The sequence below is a fragment of the Colletotrichum fioriniae genome, assembly GCF_027942845.1.
Source record: "Colletotrichum fioriniae strain IMI 355084 chromosome Unknown scaffold_4, whole genome shotgun sequence".
NCBI lineage: Eukaryota > Fungi > Ascomycota > Sordariomycetes > Glomerellales > Glomerellaceae > Colletotrichum > Colletotrichum fioriniae.
Window position 1 is genome coordinate 2,547,234 of NW_027076840.1, and position 22,585 is coordinate 2,569,818.

At 53.9% G+C, this 22,585-nt stretch overlaps 6 protein-coding genes and 2 non-coding genes across 8 annotated transcripts; 4 read left to right on the plus strand and 4 right to left on the minus strand.

Annotated features, from left to right (window-relative positions):
• Window positions 1–1,569: 1,569 nt before the first annotated feature.
• Window positions 1,570–3,390, plus strand: NAG4 (Synaptic vesicle transporter SVOP; the record flags this gene model as incomplete). Its single annotated transcript, XM_053188597.2, has 1 exon — window positions 1,570–3,390. The coding sequence occupies one exon, from the start codon at window positions 1,570–1,572 to the stop codon at window positions 3,388–3,390; it is 1,821 nt and encodes a 606-aa protein (XP_053054559.2).
• A 502-nt stretch (window positions 3,391–3,892) lies between these two features.
• Window positions 3,893–4,978, minus strand: TR07 (putative dehydrogenase tr07; the record flags this gene model as incomplete). Its single annotated transcript, XM_053188598.1, has 1 exon — window positions 3,893–4,978. The coding sequence occupies one exon, from the start codon at window positions 4,976–4,978 to the stop codon at window positions 3,893–3,895; it is 1,086 nt and encodes a 361-aa protein (XP_053054560.1).
• A 1,139-nt stretch (window positions 4,979–6,117) lies between these two features.
• N0V96_004533 lies at window positions 6,118–6,212 on the minus strand. The gene has a single exon. It is a non-coding gene; the product is annotated as a tRNA-Ile (tRNA).
• Window positions 6,213–9,146: 2,934 nt separating this feature from the next.
• On the minus strand, window positions 9,147–11,528 carry N0V96_004534 (uncharacterized protein; the record flags this gene model as incomplete). Its single annotated transcript, XM_065757137.1, has 4 exons — window positions 9,147–9,819; window positions 9,953–10,644; window positions 10,706–11,448; window positions 11,504–11,528. 4 exons carry the CDS (start codon window positions 11,526–11,528, stop codon window positions 9,147–9,149), a joined length of 2,133 nt encoding a protein of 710 aa, XP_065614350.1.
• A 2,913-nt stretch (window positions 11,529–14,441) lies between these two features.
• N0V96_004535 (uncharacterized protein) lies at window positions 14,442–16,148 on the plus strand (the record flags this gene model as incomplete). Its single annotated transcript, XM_065757138.1, has 5 exons — window positions 14,442–14,549; window positions 14,607–14,651; window positions 14,710–14,915; window positions 14,976–15,138; window positions 15,186–16,148. The coding sequence occupies 5 exons, from the start codon at window positions 14,442–14,444 to the stop codon at window positions 16,146–16,148; spliced, it is 1,485 nt and encodes a 494-aa protein (XP_065614351.1).
• Window positions 16,149–16,494: 346 nt separating this feature from the next.
• On the plus strand, window positions 16,495–16,581 carry N0V96_004536. The gene has a single exon. It is a non-coding gene; the product is annotated as a tRNA-Pro (tRNA).
• A 2,252-nt stretch (window positions 16,582–18,833) lies between these two features.
• On the plus strand, window positions 18,834–19,760 carry N0V96_004537 (uncharacterized protein; the record flags this gene model as incomplete). Its single annotated transcript, XM_053188601.2, has 1 exon — window positions 18,834–19,760. The coding sequence occupies one exon, from the start codon at window positions 18,834–18,836 to the stop codon at window positions 19,758–19,760; it is 927 nt and encodes a 308-aa protein (XP_053054563.2).
• Window positions 19,761–20,083: 323 nt separating this feature from the next.
• N0V96_004538 (uncharacterized protein) lies at window positions 20,084–22,511 on the minus strand (the record flags this gene model as incomplete). Its single annotated transcript, XM_053188602.2, has 8 exons — window positions 20,084–20,180; window positions 20,234–20,997; window positions 21,051–21,229; window positions 21,281–21,711; window positions 21,781–21,920; window positions 21,978–22,027; window positions 22,107–22,304; window positions 22,361–22,511. 8 exons carry the CDS (start codon window positions 22,509–22,511, stop codon window positions 20,084–20,086), a joined length of 2,010 nt encoding a protein of 669 aa, XP_053054564.2.
• Window positions 22,512–22,585: the final 74 nt, after the last annotated feature.

Genomic DNA, 22,585 nt, shown 5'->3' on the forward strand with positions numbered 1-22,585 from the left:
GGCCAAGACGCCCTAGTGCCGCCCAAAAGTCATTCCCTCTTATTCCCAGACCCGTCCCGCTTTTGCTTTTTTGCGTCACCGGGCAGAGCCGCGAAGACGTGTATCTTTCACGAGAACGAGAAGCGCGTTGAGGATTTCATTCTAGCTGACTGAGATTCCGAACCTGGAATGGGAATCCATTTCTTCTCGATGATTCTCACATCCGGGGGCACCGTCAAGATACAATTATGAGGGATCCGGGCAACGCTGTGGTGACGGTTTGCCAGACCCGTCCTCTCCACGTTGCGCAGGTACCTCGAAGGATCGAATGAAGCTTTTTTTCCAAACAAGGCCTGTCGACCAAACCAGACCAACATTCTCGCTCTAGTCCAATCCAGGGATAGCCTCAAAATCTGATTCAGTCTCTTTTTTGAACATGAATGGCCAGAGACATCCCCTGCACGCGCGCCTAAACCCGGTACCGCCCTCCGTAGAGCAAAGCCAAAAAAGCAACAGTCGGCGCTCGTGTCAAACGCGCCGCCGACATTTTTGTGAGGCTCTATCTGCGCAGGCCATACAAACTGTTAACTTTGTTACTTTGTTACTCTGGCCCCCCACTCCAAACCCGAATTCTTGGCTCTCGCCTCCCCGTGATGGCCGTCCCATCTGCGAGCTTACCTTGTTCGACCAGAGCCGCCAAACCCAAAAGCTGCAGGGAGCTTGCCATTGCATGCCCTAGAGCGGCGCGAACGGGCAGCACGTTATCTCGTACCTCTCACATGTTTCTTCTCCTTCTTTTAGCTTGGAATGTCACTCGTCGAAAAGAGGACTCCCACTCCGTTCTCGCAGTTTCTGCTGATTGACACACGCCCCCTTCGCCTTTCCGCGGTGGGGAACATCCCCATCAAGAATGGAATGGCAGAAAGATAATCAGAGAAAGTGGTCCACGAAAGCCTGACGCCTGTGTATCATCCAAACGCAAGAAGAGGACAAGAATCCTCCCATGAACGACTCACGGACCTTGTTGTTATCGCTGTGTCTAGACTCTACTTCGTCCTCTACTGCAAATTTTGAGAGAAAACAAGGGGGGAGGGAGGACAAGGCAACACGACGATAAACCGGGTTGGGCGATTCGGACGGGAAAAGCGGGTCTCCGTCCATCCAGATAAGTGGGGACCACCCCGAATGCCGCCACCGAAGTATCCCATTCCCAACCCATAGCCCGAATTGCGACCGGTTCCCAGGCCCTGCACCACCTTATTGCGTACCTTGGATTGTTTACCCATTCTATGGAGTACAGGGAGGGGCGTGCGTATCTTTCCTGATGCAAGGCTCCTTGTCCATCTCACACCAGCAGTGACTCAGTTCTCGCGTGTGTGGCTCTTCTTCCCAAGATGAGGCCGAGTATAAAGTCAGGGTGATGCCCACTCCTTTCATCCGAGGAAGATATCCTACTTTCCTTTGATTATCGTGTGTTCATATCGGGCCATACCCCTAGCCCTCTATTCTTCAGACTTCCCTTCCCAAGATCCCCCTTCCCACCCGGGACCCCTGAAGACAACCAAACCACAACACAACCAACCCGCAAAGATGGATCAACCATCACGAACCTCATCTCACACCTTACCGCCAGGCTCCTCTTCCGACTCAGACGGCGCCGCACCAGCACCCCAATACGCCCCGGTATCCTCCCACACCCGTACACCATCAGGCAACGCCCGCCCGAACCGCCGCTCCTCCATCGCCTCAAACGTCCTCCACCCGGTAAAGACAAAGGAGGAAATCGACCCAGAGCTGGACGTCAACCTCCCCTACCGCACCCTCTCCCCCAACGCGAACCTCGACGAGTACCGCGTAGAAACCCACAATGGCGAGATCCCAGCCGGAGGCGTCGCAGCAGACGGCTCTGCAGCTCCCGCAGGTCGAGGCGACTACAAGCTCGTCACCTTCGTCCCCAACGACCCCCAAAACCCAAAGAACTGGAGCAAAGCCTACAAGTGGTACTGCACAATGGTCGTCGCCCTAACCTGCTTCGTCGTCGCCTTCTGCTCCTCGGTAATCACAGCAGACATCGAAGGCGTCGCCGCAGAGTTCCACGTCTCAGAGGAAGCCGCCCTCGTCTCCATCACCGTCTTCGTCATCGGCTTCGGCATCGGTCCCATGGCTTTCGCGCCCCTCTCCGAAATCTACGGCCGCCAGGTGATTTACGCATCCACCCTCCTCCTCGCCGTCATCTTCATCATCCCCTGCGCCGTCGCCAAAAACCTCGCCACTTTACTCGTCTGCCGCGCCATCGACGGCATCGCCTTCTCCGCGCCCATGACCCTCGTAGGCGGCACCCTCGCAGACCTCTGGCGCAACGAAGAGCGCGGCGTCCCGATGGCGGCCTTCTCCGCCGCGCCCTTCATCGGCCCCGCCATCGGTCCCCTAGTCGGCGGCTTCCTCTCCGACGCGGCCGGCTGGCGCTGGCTCTACTGGATCCAGCTTATCATGGCCTTCGTCGTCTGGGTCCTCATCTCCTTCACCGTGCCCGAGACCTACGCACCCACGATCCTCGCCCGCCGCGCCGCGAAAATGCGCAAGGAGACCGGCGACGCGACCCACGTCACGGAGCAGGACATCGACATGCGTCCCTTCAGCGAGCGCCTCGGCATCTTCCTCATCCGGCCCTTCCAGCTGCTCTTTGGCGAGCTCATCGTCTTCCTCATCTCCATCTACATGTCCGTCCTCTACGGCCTGCTCTACATGTTCTTCGTCGCCTTCCCCATCATCTACCAGAAGCGCAAGGGCTACTCAGCCTCCTCGACAGGCCTCATGTTCATCCCCCTCGCCGTCGGCGTTCTTCTCTCCGCGGCCTGCTCCCCCTGGGTGAACAAGCACTACCTCACCCTCGTCGCCAAACACAACGGCCACCCGCCCGCCGAGGCCCGCCTCATCCCAATGATGCTCAGCTGCTGGTTCATCCCCATCGGCCTCTTCATCTTCGCCTGGACTTCCTACGCAGACCTCCACTGGGCCGGCCCCGCGTTCGGCGGCTTCCCCGTCGGCTTCGGCTTTATTTTCTTGTACAACTCGGCAAACAACTACCTCGTCGATTCCTACCAGCACCAGGCCGCCTCCGCCCTCGCCGCAAAGACCTGCATCCGCTCCTTCTGGGGTGCCGCCGTCGTCCTCTTCACCGAGCAAATGTACGACCGCCTCGGCGACCAGTGGGCCTCGTCCCTCCTCGCCTTTCTCGGCCTCGCGTGCTGCGCGATTCCCTTCCTTTTCTGGGTCTACGGAGCTCGCATCCGTGCCAGGAGTAAGTACGCCTACTCTGGCGATGACGAGGAGACGTCGGGATCCGATGAGGAAAAGGCCAAGCCGCCAAAGAACGCCTTGGCTCCCACCCGCACCTTTGAGCCCGCGTAAGCGATTTGCATATCTCGACATGTATACATCTCGACACATATCAAAACACTCAACGGGTTGTTGTATACCAGCTACTTGTTCACGGCGCCTTGGCTATCAGCCCTGGATTCGTTGGTAATCTTTGTTTATTCGGCGTAAAGGGGGAGGCTGGCGTTGTATAGTGGGATCCAGGAGCGAGGGGCACATTAGACTATAGACGCATGTAAATCTCAACGGCCGGCGCCGTTCATAGGTAATCCTAAATCAAATCGAAATCAAATCAATCGGGTTCAATTGCATGCATATGTGGTTAGTGCAAGAATTTGGACAATTCAGTCCTTTCTCTAAGAGACTTTTTACCTACGCACGAGGAGCGATGCAAAAGTGGGGTGTAGGGAATCGTCTATTCGTAAGTCGTAAATTGTAGCCATCTAATTGCTCGAGGATTGAAGAGAAGGGTATTCACCAATCTACAGGTCTTTGCTTCATACTCGCCCGTCGCCAGCGGGCCTCTCATAACTCCTCAGACAATACGCACCGGAAGGGACTCTCTGCGAGACATTACAAACTCTTCCTTGACCAGCGAGTTGTCGCACTTGCGTCCCAGCATGTAGTCCTCGAGGTTGCGGAATGTGCACTCGGAGATTTCCTGCAGCGCTTCTTCCGTGAAGAAACCCTGGTGGCCGCAGATGAGGACGTTGGGGAAGGTCATCAAACGGGTAAGCAAGTCGTCGTCGATGATATGGCCAGAGTGGTCGTTGTAGAAGAGATCACCTTCGCCTTCGTATACGTCCAGAGCCAGGCCGCCGAGATGCTTAGTCTTGAGGGCGTGAACGACAGACTTGGTATCGACGAGACCGCCACGAGATGTGTTGACGAGCATCGCGCCGGGCTTCATCTGCTTCAGCGTCTTTTCGTTGATGATATGCTTCGTCTTTTCCATCAGAGGACAGTGCAAGCTGATGAAGTCGCACTTGGGGAGAAGCTCCTCCAGAGGCAGGTACTCGCCAAGCTCTTTGAAGGCGTCCGACTCGTAGGGGTCAAAGGCGTACAGCGTACAACCGAAGCCCTTCATGATGCGGGCCATGGAGACGCCAATCCTGCCGGTACCAATGATGCCCACCGTCTTGCCATGTACAGTCTTGCCAAGAAGGCCATCGAGGTTAAAGTTGCCCTCGCGTGTTCGGTTGTAGGCTCGATGGGTGCGTCGGTTGAGGGATTGGAGCAGGGCCACGGCGAACTCGGCAACAGCCTCGGGAGAGTAGGAAGGGACGTTGGCTACGAAGATGCCCAACTTCTCGGCTGTCTTAAGATCGACGTTGTTGAAGCCTGCGCAGCGAAGGAGGATAGCTCTGCAGCCGGCCTTATGGAGCTCCTCGACGACGTCGGCGGTCAGGGAGTCATTCACGAAAACGCAGACGGCATCGACGTCTTTGACGAGCGAGACGGTCTCGGTGGAGAGGGAGAAGTCGTGGTAGATGATCCCAAAGTCAGTATTGTCGTCGGCAAGTTTCGCATTGTGCTTCTTGAACTCTTCTTTCCTGACTTCGTGGGCGGCATTGATGTACTTCTTGTCGTACGCCTTGGCGCTGAAGACGGCGAGCTTCATAGTAACGGTTGGATGCGATTGAGGGGTAGAGATACCGATACCGTGAAAAGATAGTAGCTGATGGGTCAGGTATTCCGGGATAGTCTTCTGCGAGGGTGTCTACGAAGAGGATGCAGAGGAGAATGGAAAATTATTCGGAATTGGTGACGCGGATTGAGGGGATTTTGTATGAAGATGATGGCGGGAAAGGGAAGAGTAGAAGAAGAAGAAGAGGAAGAAGGAGGAGGGTCGGGAACGAAGCCAAGCAAAGGCGCGCGTCAGCTCCCTCCTGCCCTTTCTTGGCTGCTCGCAGACATATGCCATGTCTCCTTCCTCGTTTCTCCTTCCCCTGCCTTACCTTAGCTACCTACCCGTATATCTTGCCTCATGCCGCATTGGGAGCATCAAATGCGTTCTTTCCTCCTCCATGTCAATACCAATGTCAAAATCTGCGTCAGCGTCTCTCCTGTAGTTGCCCAATCCGGCACTCAACATCAATTTCCAGCTGATCTCTGTCGGATGACGTGGATGAACCCCAACTGCAGCAGCTGCTGTTTTTTTTTTTTAAGCTTGACTTGTGGTGCGCTCCTTGAGGAAGTGAATGCCATTCGTCTGCGCCCAGAACTACCCCGCCATCCATGGATGCTTTTCTGTCAGGTCGGGAGCTCTGGGCAGCTCGCTAACCGAAAGCAGAATTGCAACCCCACTGGCTCAGGTCCTGTCAGAGGAACTGTCAGGCACCCTGCCTTGGATTTTCAGGGGAGCCCCAGTATTTCTTCAGTCACATTTGACCGTTTTCATCGACATCACAAGCTTCACGGTTGAGAAGGCAATGTATAGTATGGTTTAGAATACTTGGTTACACCCTCACTCTTTGATCTTGGATAATCAATCTGACAACCCATCGATGTCTCCAAGCTAGGTACCTTAGGCGATTTATTGGGTGCTCTACCTGATCTATTGCAGTATTTTGTTCTCTCCTTCGGATGTTGGTGAATGAGTCAGCAGGAAGCAAGCGAGTGCAGGCCGGAAAGGCGCACACAGCTGCCGCCACAATATTGTTTTAGAAAAAGAAACTCACAAAAAAAAAAGTCTTCCATGACAATTTCGACACATGAAGTGCGTTTTGTACAATTTATTCTCATCTAAAAGCAAAAACATGATCAGTGGGAGGCTTGAACTCCCGGCCTTGGCATTACACAACATTTCAGGTGAAATATTAGTACCACGCTCTAACCAACTGAGCTAACCGACCAGTTGTTGGAAACTGAAAGGCATGGCACATCCTTGAAGGCTCGGTCTGCTCGTCTCTCCGATTCTGCCTCCTCTATCGCGGCTTTGCCATTCTTGCAGTTTGTTTTCGTCTTCTCCAGAGACTTTTCAATGAATAGAGCTTTGGGCAGGAGCAACCTGACGTTTGTATGACTAAATGTCGCTGTTTCAGGTATTTTGACGTGGTTGGCAACTGCATTCCTGCATTATTGTAACCCACACGACATGGCACTCACATGCTGTTGCCTCTTCACCTTCTCACTGCAACTGACAAGATGGAAACTCCAGTGATCGTTGAATCATCTGCTGGCAAGAAGCATCTGATGCCTGCAGTGCTGGTCTTGCTCACAGGCTTGCAGAATCTCGAGTCCCCATTCTTGTGAGAACCCTTCTCGCCCACGCCATCATCTTCAATTCATCTAATCACCATTAGCATCGACATCACCCCACGTCGACACTTGCATCACCAGCAGTGCCAGAGACTTCTATCATCATCCGAAGTACGCACTGAACTCTTATCCCGGTCTCTACTCTATCATTCTCTTGAGGTATTCTTTCTTCGACGACATTCTAGTCCTCCGATTCGCAGCTCGACTCCGCCATGACGACCCAACCCGGCCAGCGTCCGCTGTTGTACAGCCATGGCCATGGCTACCACGCGGCGCAACAGCTGCCAGCTTCTCAAAGGCTCCCAATCGAGATTCTGCATGATATCTACTTATTGCTGGATCCATGCGACTTCAATTCCTCACGGCACACCTGCCGCTCCTGGCTCTTAGCCGGCATGAATGAGACTATTCTTGGCAGCATGCTATCGAGGGGCGGGTGGGCCTCGAGCATCGATAGCATTCTCGGCTTTCAAACTTGCAGCAACACGGACAGGCCGATGTCAAGTCGAGCGTCTGTCATGTCCAAATGGCTCGCTAGAGAATGCACTCTCAGCCCGCGTCACCGTGGAAGTGAGCCCGCCTTTGTCGAAATCGGTCAGACGCAGTTCATCGGCGATTCTCCGATATCTACCAGCGACGAAAGAAAGATTGTCTACACCACAAGCATGTGCGGTCGGTACTTGATGGTCACCCACGGATGCACCATACTGGTCTATGAGCTGTATCATCAGTGCGAAGAGAGTTTTTTGCGTCCATGGCCCATATCTTCTTAGAAGGAGCTTTCGAATTATCGCAAGGGTCGCAAGGGCCAACTTCGGCCTATCACTACCATTGCCTGCGGATCTCCTGTGCTCGCCTGCGCCATGGACACGACATGGGCACGCAACCATGTTGCTGTGCTCCTCCAAGGCCGTCTCGGCCTTGTCTTTGAGATCCAAGGGTTACCCGTCTTGCCCGTCAAATACTCAAACCAAAACAAACAGTGCAATTGTGGCACACAGGAAGCATCTCACCCCTTGCCCTTGCAGGCAAAACTACAATCCACGCATTACAACGTGGGCACGGCCGACTGTCCTCCTCGCTCAGTCGCCATTTGTCCCCATCGCTCTTACGTCGCCTTTGGCAGCTCTTCGGCCATCGAGATACATAACAACGATAGAAGTGCAAAGCAAAATGTCCGCCGCTTTGCTTTGTCTACACCCAGCGACTACATCTATTTTCTTCCCCCGGGTGACGCAAACGATCCAAGACGCAAACTTCGCCTGATCAGCGCCGCGTCGATCTCAGACTGCCACGCCGGCTCGCTGCAAGACGTATTGGGTGGTCTAGGCCTCAATGAAAACGACTTTACGCCCCAGGTCCCGGTTATTATCTCACGACTTGAGACGTCTGAGCTAGAGGAAGACGCTTTGAACGTCTATACCATAATGGAGCAGCAGTTGTTCGCCTCTCTCGGTCCCTTTGCCAACCAACGACGCGAGTGGACAAGAACGGAAAGAATCCTCCCGAGACCTAGATTAGCCACTGCCGACAATTATCGAGCCGTACCCTTGAGCGACGGGTCTCACATCCTCTTTACAGACCCCAAGACTAGGTACCTGAGCCTGGTATGTGATGATCCCAAATGGTCAAGGGCCGGCGTTGTGACCAAGGTGAAGTTTGTTCCACCTGCGGCAGCATGCGAGAGCGCGCCGCTCATGTATGCCGTCGGGAGAGACTTGGCACATGGTGTGCGAATTGCTGCTGTTTTCCCGACGACACGATGGACGGAAGGATTAGGGTTTCAACCAGGGGAGCAAATTCTCGCTTTCTACACCCTCCCACCAGATATGTTCCGAGATATCTCAAGCACTAACAGCCTCCTGAGTTTGGTCGACAGCCAAGGGGAACATCAATGGGCACATTGGTGGCTGACACTGCAGCATACAGTTCAACCATACCTCAAAGCCAAGCACAGCGGATTGAAAAGCAAGGACAACCCGAACCCAAGGCCAAAGTATCCAATTGATGTCCATGGCCAGGTTGTTGCCGTGTGCTCCGGAATTGTCGACCTTTCCGTGGGATTAGGCCCCGATATGATGATCTGGGCATATGGAAGAGAGGGCTTAGCTCGTTGCTGGGCCCTGAACACCGGAGATACCAGGCTAGTGCGGAGGCATGCGATCTTGAGTGACGGAAGTATGCGAAAGGTGGACGGCGATGGGGATTTGACGATGTTGTAGACGGGATGGGGTTGTTCACTGACAACGGACCATTGGGCAGCACAGGACGAACGCTGGTACCCTGGTGACTAATACTGATGCACCTCTGATGGCAAGGATTCGAAAGGCTATCTTTGAGGGCTTTTTGGACTCGATTTCTGTAGTAGCGAGTTTGCGCACTGGGCTTTGCTCATTTCAGCAATGCTGGCAGACAGCGAATGATGCACGATTGCAGGAAATAGAAAAGTATAACTTATAGAAATGATTAGATGCTCAAAGCCTAAGAGGTAAAGTTTCGCTTCTTTCGTCTTCTATTCTTTGATGTTTCTAGCGTCTATAAATGCCATGTATCATGTAATCCTTCTGCGGCCCATTGACAGTATACTTGATGTTCCATTCCTCGAGGTTGACAGCCTTGAAGGCGAAATCGTACTTTACGTCATAATAATCGTCAATGCAGAGGTGCCCAGCTTTTGCCTGCCAAGGGTTCTTGTGGTCATCTGGTGGTGGGCCCTCGAACTCGATCTCGTGGAAGAGGTAATCTGCCCGTTTGGGGTCGTTGACTTTTGCGAACCAGACGCTGATTATGTCCTTTTTTTCGTCGTAGCGCCAGACGTAGCGGCGGGTCGCGCGGAAGACGAGGCCGTTTGAGGCGCGGAATTCGCCGTCTTCGATGTAGAGGTATTCTGTTGCCAGGGCGCCGTCGTCATCGTCTGGGGTTTCATCCGCGGAGGCGGGTCCGGAGGCGCACTTGAGGCCGTCGGCCGTCTTGTTGCGGAGGAGGAACTGTGCTGTCCCGCTGAAGTGGCCGCTTGGGTGGCTCGGTAATCTGCTCGTGAGATCGCGTTCTAGCTTCCAAGTCCCCAATAAGCTGCGGAAGACGGCGCGGGGCACGAAGCGGGATGTCGTTAGGCCTGCGATTGCGGTGGCATTTGTTTGTGTTAAAGACTTCTCGGCCTCGAATTTGGCGGATTCGGAGGCCAGAGGGGGAGGTAGCGGGCTGGGGTGAGTATGTCCATCGGTTTGTTGTTGTGAGGAGGGCCGGGGTTAAAGGTGCCGCGGGTGGCGAGATGGGGATGGAGAGGGCGAGTGAGAATTGTTGCATTAGGTAGGCGTAGTCGCCCATCGGGAACTGGGAGGCGCGGGGGTCGTCGCGGAGGGAGACGGTGCGCCAGTCTGAGGCGTCGTCTAGAGGGCTTCGGTGAGGGCCGGTGGGCGTGAAGAGGGTGAAGAAGATGATGTCCAGAGGGCGGAGAGGAAGCGGGCTTGCATTTCCATTACGCCCCAGTAGGGGGATCTGTAGAAGCCTACGAAGCCGAGGGTCGGGAGGTCTTTGACGTGTGTTCCGTGGAAGGCGAGGGCGAGGGGGAGATTTGTGGGAGGGGGAGTGGTTTAGGGTTGTGAGGACGGAGGAGGGGAGGAAGGAGAGGCAGGGGGAAGGGTCGAAGCCCGTTGCGAGGATGACGGCTGCGACGTTCTCAACTTCTGAAGTGGCGGCGGAGGAGGGGTTCGTGATCTTTGCGGTTGTGCCGGTGACCGAATCGAGTTTGCCGGTTGTGATGTTGATGAGGCCGGCGCGGACGAATTCCATGTAGTTCTCGGAGACGGCGAGGAAGGCTGGGTCCGAGTGGTGTTTGGGCGTCACGGCGACGGAGGGGGAGAAGTCGGACTGGTCCTGGCCTAGGGAGGTTGTGTAGATGCCGTGGGTTAGGCGTGCGGCGTCTGGGGTGATGTGGCCTTGGCTATTCTCGAGGGGGTGTGGGCGGTTGCTGAGGTTGTAGGATGGGAAGTCCAGGGGCAAGAAGGGGGCTGCTTTCGCGCCGGGCTTGGGATTGTGTCAGCGGATTGGCTCTCTCTCGCGGTGCTCGGGATATGGCAAGACTTACCTTTGGCGTAGTGTGGAGAGGAAACACCCAAGTCGGACGCTGAGTAAGATGCTCGACTGTGAGCTTCTCCGCGTTTGGTACGGGGCTCGGGTCCGGCGCGTTGACGGCGCAGGAAATGTGCGTCGCAATAGTCCCCGCGATCTCGACGCCCGACATCTGCCCTCCCACGACTAGGATCTTGCCGCCGTTCTTCACGCCATCGGGGAACAAGGTCCGAAGATCGCGATACTTGCTGCTGTGTACCACGGGGATCTCCGTACCTGCGCCACCAGAGATGATGTCTGGTACAACGGGCTTGCCAAAGAAGCCAGAGGACACGAGCAGGTAGTCAAACACGCTCGTCTCCCTCCCGCCGGCCTCGCTCTCGACGGTGACGGTCCATGATCCGTCTTCAGGAGAGAGCTCCGTCTCGACGACGCGGTGGCCGAGCTTGACGTTGGCGGCGGTGGCAGCATCAGTGCCCTTGAGGTAACGCTCGATGTAGCGTTCCAGGTACCGGCCGACCATCCAGGCGCGCGGGAAGTCCGGGTCCTCGGGGGCCCAGGCGAGGTCGCTGAACTGCACGGTGTGCTTGCTCTGATTGGCGAGCATGAGAGGGTGGACGAGGCCGTCAACATCGTCGCGGCGCGTGGGCCATAGACCGCCAATGCGTCGTTGGGCGTCGAAGATTGTCACGTCAAAGGCGCCTTTTGGTGTGTTGTGGAGGAGAGTTTTTGCGGCGACAAGGCCGGAGGGACCGGCGCCTTAAGACTATTGTGTTAGCATAGAATCAATCCTTAGGGAAATGGTGGTCCTTACCGACGATGCATACACGTTTGGCCATGGTGACGGGTCTCAACTCAGGGGATGGCGGGGTGAGATTGAGTGCTGAATTGCCCCTCACTGAGAGAATCAAACCCCTGTTGGATAGCTAGGAGATAAAATTGAGGATGAATTGGGTAGTGAGTAGAGTATATGCACTCCCTCGAGGATGAGAACATGTGACAGTGAGCACTGCAGCCTCTCATCGAGTGAGAGATGAAGTTCTCACGTCAGAAGCCACCGCCGAAAGCGCCATCGTCGCGGTCGGGGATTAGCGGCAATGGTGGGGCTTGTCGCCGATCGACACCGGCGCTATCCGCGATGACTCAGCTGGGGTCGCTCTATGCGTTGCCAGCCGGCTTGATCTTTCGCCGGCTGGCAACTACCGTCCATTCCACTGGCCTCCATCATCACTATCCCCCAACTCTCTTCCTCCATCCTCCGTCATCGCATCAACTGCAGCTCGCAGTCTGGGCATTGCCCTTCGTTGCACGCCGATATTTTATCGAGGAGATTGGCTCACTAAATGGCCACTCAAAGTTACGAATCATTCTCCATTCATGCAATGCAGCCCAAGCCGGGCCATTCAAGTCAACCCCTCTCGCAAGCGACCATGCGGCACGCATTTTCAGCCCCAGCAGTGCCAGAATGTTAAGAGCCTTCATGCCTAGGCAGTTCCAGGCAGCTTGTCTTCCGCCAATTTCACGCGTCGAACAAGTCCAGGATGTCGAGCTTGGAAGTCCAGCTATCCGCAAGCTCCCGAAACCTGAGGAGAACCATTCAGTCAATGAGCTCTAGAGGCAAGCTCCCGCCCCAAGAGCTTGGAACATGAAAGCAGTGGTTCCTCGAGACAACCGATGGCTGGAGCGGCTCAACAACGGCCATTCGGCTTGCGACAGAGAATTATCGACGGCTCTCTGCCATGTCCCGACCGACGGGCCCTCCCTACCGCCAGCCTGGCCCCGGACGCGGATTGCCAAGCCAGGGTGTCGGGACCCGTTACGGCCGGTTCGGGACCAGGCGCCGCATCGACATGGATATCTCTTCGGCTTCGTGCAGTCAGTGGGCCTACCTACTCGTGTTCAGAACTTCAGATGGCACCTAATGCCTAGCCTCCGTCCACTCATCTTTGGACGAATATTCAGCACCGACTAATGCTTGATCCATTCAACGGTCCAGCATAATCAATAGCTTTCTATGTTGCGGATCAAGGCGCTGCAGCATGCCAAGCCGGGACAAGACCTACCATCCCGGGGCCATTTAACGGCGCAAATGCATCCAACATAATTGGCACCATTTCGTTGACGAACCCCCAAGCGACGTCGGTCTTCGAACCAGCGATATGCTTGAATCATGCTCGTGATCGCACGCCAGTCCATTGTAGTCATGGACCTGCCTATTCTAATTATCAACGACTTATCTGCGGGGCGGCCATCTGCAGTGTATCTCAGTCGCACAGCAAGACCAGGCCAGCCGAGCACACGGCATCATTGGCCATCCAACCTCGCTATACGGTGTTTCTTGTGCCACTCTGCGGTGTTCGTGCGACTACTGCACAGATCTCGAGCAACGGCGTCACCCTTGTCCTCACGTGGGTGTATTTGAAATACATGCACAACGACCCAGCCCGTTCCCCGTCCCACTAGGACTAGCTGGAAGGGCGGAGTGGCTGGCATCATCTTGAGGGGCTGTCAACTAGTTGCCATTGACCGAGCTTACTGCAGATCCAGCGGTACTTCTTTTTCAGTCCGAAGTGTCGGCCGTCAAATCAAGCTTGCCCGGCATCAGCTCGCCCCAATGCTAGAGCGCCTAAGGCGCAGATCGATGCTTGTTGTGGTCGAGTGACTGAGCTTGCAACCGCGGGGTCACGCCGGAGATAAGCTACTCTTCGCTTTCCCATGCGGACCGATGACCGTTAGATCCCCCCCCTCTCTTCTTAGTCTCAACGGGAAGAATCCCCCTCCCCAGACTCTCCCCACGGGCGAATGGAGTTTCGGATGGAGCCCCCGGCCCATGCCATGAACTTGCTCCACTGGCAAGCTTTCACTCTGTCGGGAGAAGCATTCGATACGGGTGGGTTGCGCCCTCTCTACCGCTGCCCTGTGACTTCTTTAAGCACGAAATCAGAATATGCTGTGAACCCAGCTATTCTAGTCTGCCTAGCAAGTCACCATGGGTCTCGGGATCTCGGTTCATGGTGAATACACATCCGTGGTCATGAACTGGAGTTCGCAAGGCTAAGACATGTCAGAGGACTCAGTCGATGCACGCATGTCTCCGATGTCCCCCCCTTGGCTTCTCTCGCATCCTTCGAGAAGCAGATATTGCTGCCGAGGTTCATCCCTTTACTATTGACGTCGCCGCCCGTGTTCCAAGTCTTGGTCCTGCAGGACAACCGCGCGAGTCTACTCCATACTAGACGCCCTAACATTGTATTATTTCAGATTCACCACGCCGCTCGAAAGCGGCGCATCAACATCCCTTGACCGAGTCCTCTGTTCTACGCCAAACGTGGAGCCCCCAATGGCTACTAACGATAAGCCACTTGTTCCGCTGCAGCGGTTTGGCTACCAGTCACAGAGCAGGTTCCATTGCCGAGTGTATCCCGAAGGCCGTCTGCCGGTGATGGGGGAGGGTTGCTCTTGCGTTCCCCACCTCCCGCCGTCGCGGGCAGGTCTCCTTAGTTTATATTTGACCAGGTCTCCCGCCGATCTGGTTTGGCTCCCGTCAAGAACATTGGTTATCACCCCAAACTCATTCGTCCGCCACTGAGCCAGCGTTGACTCAGACCTTTCCCCAGCATCTGACTAACTAAGTCTATTCGAAAAACCTGAGCTTTCTACTGCGAAGCTTGTCTTTTTCTCTTCCCAGGTCTCCCGCTTTGATATCAGTCGAGACCAGACGTTGAGATCGGCTCCAGATACATCCCGCCACCATGAGCGACACGGAGAAGGCTGCGGCCTCGCATACATCAGACCCAGGCACGCAAGATATTCCGCGTGACCCTGATGCGCATCTCAGTGAAGAAGAGAGGCTTCAAGTCGTATGTCATGGCCCTACATCCAATCAAAAACCCAGTAAACTGACATGCACATTGTAGGAACGAAAGTTAGTCAGGCGGCTTGACTGGATCCTCATTCCATGGGTACGTATCATGCATGCTTTTCTGTGGGTGTAAGTGCGCTTGACTGACAGCAATACAGCTATGCATCCTCTACCTCTTAGCTTTCCTCGACAGAACCAACATTGGAAATGCGAAAATCGCTGGTCTGAACAAAGACCTGGGATTGACGAGCTCCATGTACAACTCGTCGCTCACCATCTTCTTCGTCTCGTATGCGGTATTCGAGCCCTTGACGAACATCCTGCTCAAGAAGTTGCGGCCATCAATCTTTATTCCAATCATCATGTAAGTTATGGACGGCCCCTTGGGACTTTTAACCCGGTGCCATGTGCTGATCAAATGTAGGATTCTCTGGGGTGCATCGATGACGGGCATGGGATTCGTACACAACTGGAGTGGGTTGATGGCTGCACGCTGGTTTTTGGGTCTTACCGAGGCTGGGCTTTTCCCTGGTGTCAACTACTACCTGTCGTGTTGGTACAAGAGATCAGAATTCGGCATTCGTGCTGTACGTTCCCAATCTAGCTTGACATATCATCCAGCTAACCTGTCCAGGCCATCTTCTTCTCAGCAGCAGCCATCTCGGGCTCATTCGGCGGTGCCCTCGCAGCAGGAATCGAGCAAATGGCCGGCGTCGGCGGCCGCCCGGGCTGGGCATGGATCTTCATTCTGGAGGGCCTCCTTACCGTGATCTTCGGCGTCGCGTCCTTCTGGATGGTCCACGACTTCCCCGATGAGGCTAAGTTTCTCTCTGACGACGATCGGGCCCGCGTCATCCGCCGTCTCAAGATGGACCAGCAGGCTTCTGCCAACCACGAAGAGTTCAAGATGACCTTCTTCTGGCAGGCCGTAAAGGACTGGAAGATGTGGCTGGGAATGGTCATCTACATGGGCTGCGACATGCCGCTGTACGCCTTCAGCCTGTTCTTGCCTACTATCGTCAACGAACTTGGATGGAATACGAGTATCGTACGATCGCAACTGATGACGGTTCCGCCTTATGCTGCGGCGGCGATTTTCACCATCTTTATCGGATATGTGGCGGACAGGACGAAACAACGTGGCCTATGTAATATTGGTGTCAGTCTCATCGGCATAGTAGGCTTCTGCATGCTCATTGCCACCGAAAGCGCCCAGGTCAAGTATGCTGGCACCTTCCTCGGAGCTCTGGGGATCTACCCGTGTATCGCCAACACCATCACCTGGGTGGCCAACAACAATGAAGGCGTCTACAAGCGTGGCGTGGTGTTAGGGTTCGTGATTGGATGGGGAAACCTGAACGGTATCGTCAGCTCCAACATTTACTTCCACGGCCCGAGGTTCCCAGAGGGCCACGGCGTTGTATTGGCGTACATGTCCATCTTCCTGTGCGGTGGCAGTGCTCTCATGACGACATTGCTGAGGATCGAAAATAAGAAGAGGAGGGAGGGGAAGAGAGATCACTGGGTTGAGAATAAGTCTGAGAAAGAGATCGAGGCGCTCGGGGACAAGAGGCCGGACTTCCAGTACACTTTGTAATGGGCAGGAATGAAGTTCTAACAAGACCTTGTCTAGTTACTCAGACTGGATGTCATGGCCAGCTTTTCAAGAGAATGAACGATACGTACACCCGGGGAAGTGTCATATGGCCAAAGAGATGCATTGATGTAATGACCAAGATGTTACTATCGATGCGAAGTCTAACATCTCTTAAGTCAACGAAGAATCGGCATCTGTAGTGATGGTCACGCAAGCTCTTATTGATCACATCAAGGTTTTCCTGCAGCGGATGCAGAGAAGACTCTTCTCTTCGACTTCTGCTAACCATATATAAGTTCTAAATTTGGTGCTGGAATCACGAAACATATTCCAAATCTGTTCATCCGCCCTGATGGTCTAGCGGTATGATTCTCCCTTAGGGTCTTCACGACACGTCTGGGAGAGGTCCCAGGTTCGAATCCTGGTTAGGGCCCAATTCTTTTGCATTTTGCTCAAAATATCAATTTTTATGATCGCCATCTTCTAACCTTTCATCTCGTGACATTTTTGAAGACGTCGGACCCGAAATGCAGTCAGGGTGGTTGACCGCTGATGGACCATCAAGCCTGACAACATTTGGGACATTACAGCACATCCTCACAAACCTTCCAACACGGCGGCGTGTCGTGCATCCTATCACGATCGCTCGACCGGCCCAAATGACATTCATGGACTTTGTGACACCGCTGCACATGACGTTGGCGCTTGGAATGGCTCCTTCCATACGCGCGCAAACTTCGCAATCTCGGGTGTATCCTAGAGCTCGATTGCGCGGCTACACGACGGACCTTGTTTTGCCCCCCAAACGGTGCCTGGGTATGTAGAAGGGAGGTTGGTGACATGATACCGAGGAGTCTGTGAAGCTGCTCCGCCTGATTTCTCTGGACGACGGATCCGAGATCGAGTCCTGTGCGAGTGTTGCAGCCGAGTTCTCGGGATCCACTGTCCACCGTACACTATCATCTATGGCGACGGTTGATTGTATGACGTTTACTTTGCTGGTTTCTGCCGAGTAGAGATCTTGAGAGCAGAGTGTATTACACGATCTGTCATTTTCATCACCAATCGTGGTTACTCTGATGTCGTTCGGGCCGAAGCTCTGGACAGGAGTTTGCGGCCGAGGGCCCTGTGGTTGTTATTGTGTGTCTTCAACTGTAGATTAGCTCTGCGGTCTACCCTAAGTGCACCAAGCTCGCAATGTCCTCTGCTTCAATGCTTCACAGAAAATGCGCTTTAGAAGAGTTACACATGACCCTTCCTAATTGAAAGTAAGCATTGAACAGGCCGGTACCAAAATCGCATCGGTCGCTTGCCTTTGTCATGAGCTACGACATCTTGAGGAGTTGAGTGGTAGACACTTCAAGCGAAGTTACCCTGCCCACGAAGGAGGCTCACCTGCATCGGCGGCCCCACAAAAGGTAGCTTACAAATGTTCGGGGTTGTATTTTTGGGCTTTAAGCATGCACATAGCCACAATAACTTCTAACGGTCGAGGCACAGAGAAATATTCCGCGTGAGAATGAGGAATCGAGAACGTTGCGTGATTCGATTCTACCGTGGTTCATGAAAGCTTTTCGTGAAGCTTGGCACTCAATTTCTCTTAGTCGATGTTACGCTCTGCTTACTGGCGCAGTTGCACTCCGAGAAATCATCACTTAGAAGTCGGGCTGACAATAACGGAAAAGGTAAAGTTCATCGAGCTGCATTTTTGTCTCACTGACTGGAAACTCAAATGCATATCATCTCATGTGATTAGAGTTGGCAACGGCGGATGTCGCCTTGATCTCAAGGGGAGATCGGATGCTTGACGAGTTGAGGCGGTTTAACGATTAGAGATCCATGGTCTCTGCGGCTCTGTTCCAGAGCGACCATGTTGATGCCTTCAGTGGGCAGACGGAGGTCAAAAGAGGAGTACTGAAAACGCCACCAACAACCATAGATGCATTTTACCATCACCGTTCATCCGGTTGTGTTGTTCCCGCAACCCGCATCCTTGAATAGGCTTCAACTCAACATAGCCCTGAAGGATTCTGTGGAGTTCGTCTGACTGCTTCCGCGGCGGGTAGCATCCGCCTCAGCTCAATCTCGCAACCTAAAAAAAGGGGGCAGGGATAAACGCGATCTCACCTATCAGCGTTGCAAGGCTATTCAAACATCCCCTGAAAACCATCCCATTTCTCATCTTCCTTTGGATGCGCCAAGCGTTCCTTTGCAAAGGTCTCTGGTCGTCGCCTGATGGTTCTGGGCCCTGCAGTCGGATCGACAGGGCAGAATTCTGACTAGCCGCTCGCACTCATAGCGTAGACCTAGTATCTTACCCGTTCCTTAGCTTCCAAACGAGCGTTCCAGGCGCTTATGCTCGTTTTTTAGTCCGACGATGGGGGCCAACTTACCCCAGTTTAGTCTAACTGTCTAGCAACATCCTATAGAGCTTGATTGATGGGTCCAAGCCAACGTAGCATGCATTCCCAGGCAGCAATGATTCCAGTAAACTTCCTTAGCTTTGGGTCATGACCGGGTCGAGACCCTTTCAGTATTGATGAGATGCGAAGTTGCCAGTGAGTCAACTTGGGCGACTATAAAGTCTGTGTTGCTCTCAGACATCGATAACTTTCAGAATCAGCTCATCCCAGCCTCACAACTCAATCACTACCAACTGATTTCTCCTTCGGCCCTTGAAACACAATGGTTCGCTTTGTGCCCTTCGCCGCCACCGCGGCTCTCTCTTTCGGATCATGCGCTTTCGCTGCTCCTACAGTTGAAGGTGCCAACCTACCAGACCCATCAACCTTGATCAAGCCCATTGGCTTCGACCCTACCATTGTCTCTTCACTCAAGGAGCGCAAGGTGGCTGGAGTCGTCCCCGAGGTCGTGACCCTTAGTCTTAGCGGTCAAGATGCCAACTTCACGGACTTCCCCCCCTCAAACCCTGGGTCTTCTCAACCCTCTAAGCGCGGCATCATCGGAGGCGTCGACAACCGTGTCCTCTGGACCAACAAGGACTACCCCTACCGTGCCATGGGTAGAATCGCACTTTCCAACGGTGCAATCTGCAGTGGTGCCTTGATCGGTTCCCGCCACGTTGTCACTGCGCGCCACTGCATCCCAGAGAATGGTGCAACTGCCCGCTTCCAGCCCGCTTACGACAACGGCGAGGCTCTCGGGGGCTACGACGTGATCCGCGTCTTCCGCCCCGACTACGGTCAGGAAGGCTGGTGCGCCAACGCCTACGACTGGGCCATCTTCGTCCTCGGCGAGAAGGCTGGGTCCACCAACGGCTGGCTTGGGTTGAAGACGGTGAACCCTGACACTCAGCTCAACCGCGCCATGTTCTTCCACTACGGGTACCCTGGTGACAAGGGCGGACAACAGGCCTACCGTCAAGAGGCTATCACGGCTTCGTCCGCGACGCTGTGTGATAGGGGTTCCCCGGTTGTGACTGATGCCGATGCTCAAGGTGGACAGTCTGGAGGTCCTTTCTGGATCAACGAGAACGGAGATCGGTACCTCTACGGTGTTGTCGTCGGGACCAATGACCAGATTACGGTTGTTGCCGGGGGCCCATCTCTGCTTGAGGGCTACGGAATTTTGCTGAAGGACTACCCCAACTAAGGGATGAATTACAAATTTTTATGACTGGAGATGAGAGTAACATATTTACCCTTGGACATATGGTAACTTACTGATGCAATTAGTTCATCGTGTATATAGTTTAAGGATAAAACATATAAGCAAACTGCTAAAACCAATCTCGTCAACGCATTCAACACAACTTTTAGGTCATGAGTGAAATTCGTGTATCAGGTTTATGTGCCGATAGCGTTTACAGCTACACGGGGAAAGGTAAAGTATGTACAAGGTTGAATGACAGTATTTACTGAATCAGTAATACCATTCAGGTTAGTAACTGCCCAAGATTATGCCCAAAAGTCCCCTCAGATCCAAGTCAAGACAATGAGACCGAGGCGACTGCAGTCGACAAAGTAGTCGGCGCCGCTGTTATTTCTGTAGCAGTAACAGAAGTCGTCGTAGCTGCGCAGTTCGGATTCTCTCTTGGCCCAACTTTGAGAGTGACAGTCTGGCACCCATCAAGAGGCTGAGTTCCGTAGCGCAAAAGTCCAGTGGTGCTGTCGCAAACGTAGAGCGCAGACTTGCCGTTAGATTCGCAGCCCAAGACACCATCTGTGACGGTGCATCCGAGGAAAGAAAAGGCGCCAGTCACACGGCTCGACGCGTACACGTAGATCAAACTGTTGGTGTTGGTATGCACAGAGAGGAACCTCCAAGAGGAGTTGAACCAAGTCTGGACTTGAGTGCCGTTGGTGATGGAGAAGTTCAACGGGGTTTGAGATCCCGTCAGATCGATCGAAGCAAAGTCAGCGTAGAGGTATAAGTTGTAAGGACCTTCGCCGGAAGCAAGGGTTGCCTCGATGCTGACTGGTGTGGAAGTTGCGGCGCATGGCTCCGGCAAACTGACGGAAGAGGTCGTTGGGGCCGGATTGGCCTCCGCTGTCGTGGGAGTCGCAGTGACAGGCGGCTTCTCCCTAGTGATGCGGAACCACGGTGAGACCTTGTATTGCCAGTCGTTCAAGTTGTTGGGATCGCCGAAGGTACGGAGTGCGCGACAGAGAATGCGGTACTCGCCAGCAGGTATATCCCCTCCATGAGCGAAAACATTCTGTGGAGGGGCATAGACACCACCACCGTTTCGCGGGTAATTCCTCAGAGGGAAGGAGGTGATAGAGTCCGAAAGCCCTTGGGGAACTGTGATGAAGGAACCAAGGTATTTGGCCTGCCCAGGGACTGCTGGGTAGGCCCAGTCTGTCTCGTTCCAGTCGCGCGCGACATACTAGTGGTGCAGTGTTAGAGGTCTGTAGCGATGAGTGAAGTGCTTGGTCTTACATCGAAGCTGATTTCTTGAGTTGACCAAAGGACATTGAAATACGGCTGCGGAACATCGCCACCTTCCTCAAATGTGTAGTTGTGGCCCTCCTCCATGAGGCCGCCATATCCGCTGAGTAGCAGAGGAACACCTCGCTCCATCTCCCAGACATCACTGGCATACAGAGAGCCCTTGATTCCTGAAACTTGTTAGCTGAACTCAATGTGGTTATGAAATGCGACTGACTTACCCATGTAAGACACTCGTACCACTTCTCCCTGAGAGCCAGCAACCACAATTGACCCTCCGTAAACTGGAAGAGTGCTAGCATCAGGTGAAGATGGCTCAGTAAAAGTAACAGAAACAGAACCGCTTTCACCGGGACCCAAGGTGAGCTCGGCAGGCGAGAATATGACCGTGGCAGTATTTCCGTCCCCGGAGACGTATGGAGGAGATACAGATACCCAAGCAGTTCCGGCACTCTTGGTGAGGGCAGTAATCCCAGCTTCGTGATTTAACTGGTACGTCGCAGGCTCATCACCAGAGTTGGTGATCTGTACGCTTTGAGTACCCTGGAAATGCTCCGTGTCGTTGAGGTTGAGCACTGCTGGGCTTACGAGGGTCGAATAACCCACAACTTTGAAGGCATCAACCAGACCTGCTCCCTGATGAATCACGGATCTGAGAGAATAGAACTTATATCAGCATTCGTCCCCCAACAGAAAAACGAAACACGAAGGGATTACTCACGCGAGGTTATCAGTGCCGTCGTAATGACGAATCGGTTTGCCGCTAGCAACAATGACTTCATGAGCCAGCTTGGCACCACCGTCCCCGAGGGCAGCTCGTCCACCGCGGGATGAGAAGAACAGAGCAGCAACGCCAGATATCTAATGGGTTTTAGTCAAATGTCGAGCTCGCATCGGTACTCTTGATACAATACTCACGTAAGGAGTGGCCATACTGGTTCCCGAAAGTGTCGCCCAACTGCCTGAGCCTATCGGGAAGGTAGAAAATATCGAGCCACCTTGGAAACTGTCAATCGTGTAATCTCTAAGATCGTTTAGAAAACCTACCTGGTGCAGAAATTTGGGGGACCATGCGCGCGTCCAGGGTTGGACCCCAAGATGTGAACTGGTCGATCCTCCCTCCTGCGAAGGAAGGACGTTCAATAGCAGCAGGTTTGTTGTCGCTGACAAACTCAAAGGTGACGGTGTAATTCCTCTCATGTTGGCTGACGAGCCAGTCTCCGTCTTCATAGGTGATCAAGCTGTCTGGTAGTGGTTGTCAGATCCGATCTTGTGCATCACACGAGAGATCTTAAACTTACACCCTTTGGCTTGCCGCTCGGCGTCGTATCGAACACGACCAGGGATCTCCCAATCGGAGCCGTTGTAGTTGTAAATCAGCACCCAGTTCACCTTTTCCATCAAGCCGCTGTCGGTCCTCTGCCATCCACAATCCGCTCGGCTATGGTCCATGGTTAGGAAAACTTTGGCACAGCAGGGATCCAATTGAACTCACGGAAGTACCAAAACGTTGGTATCAGGAATAG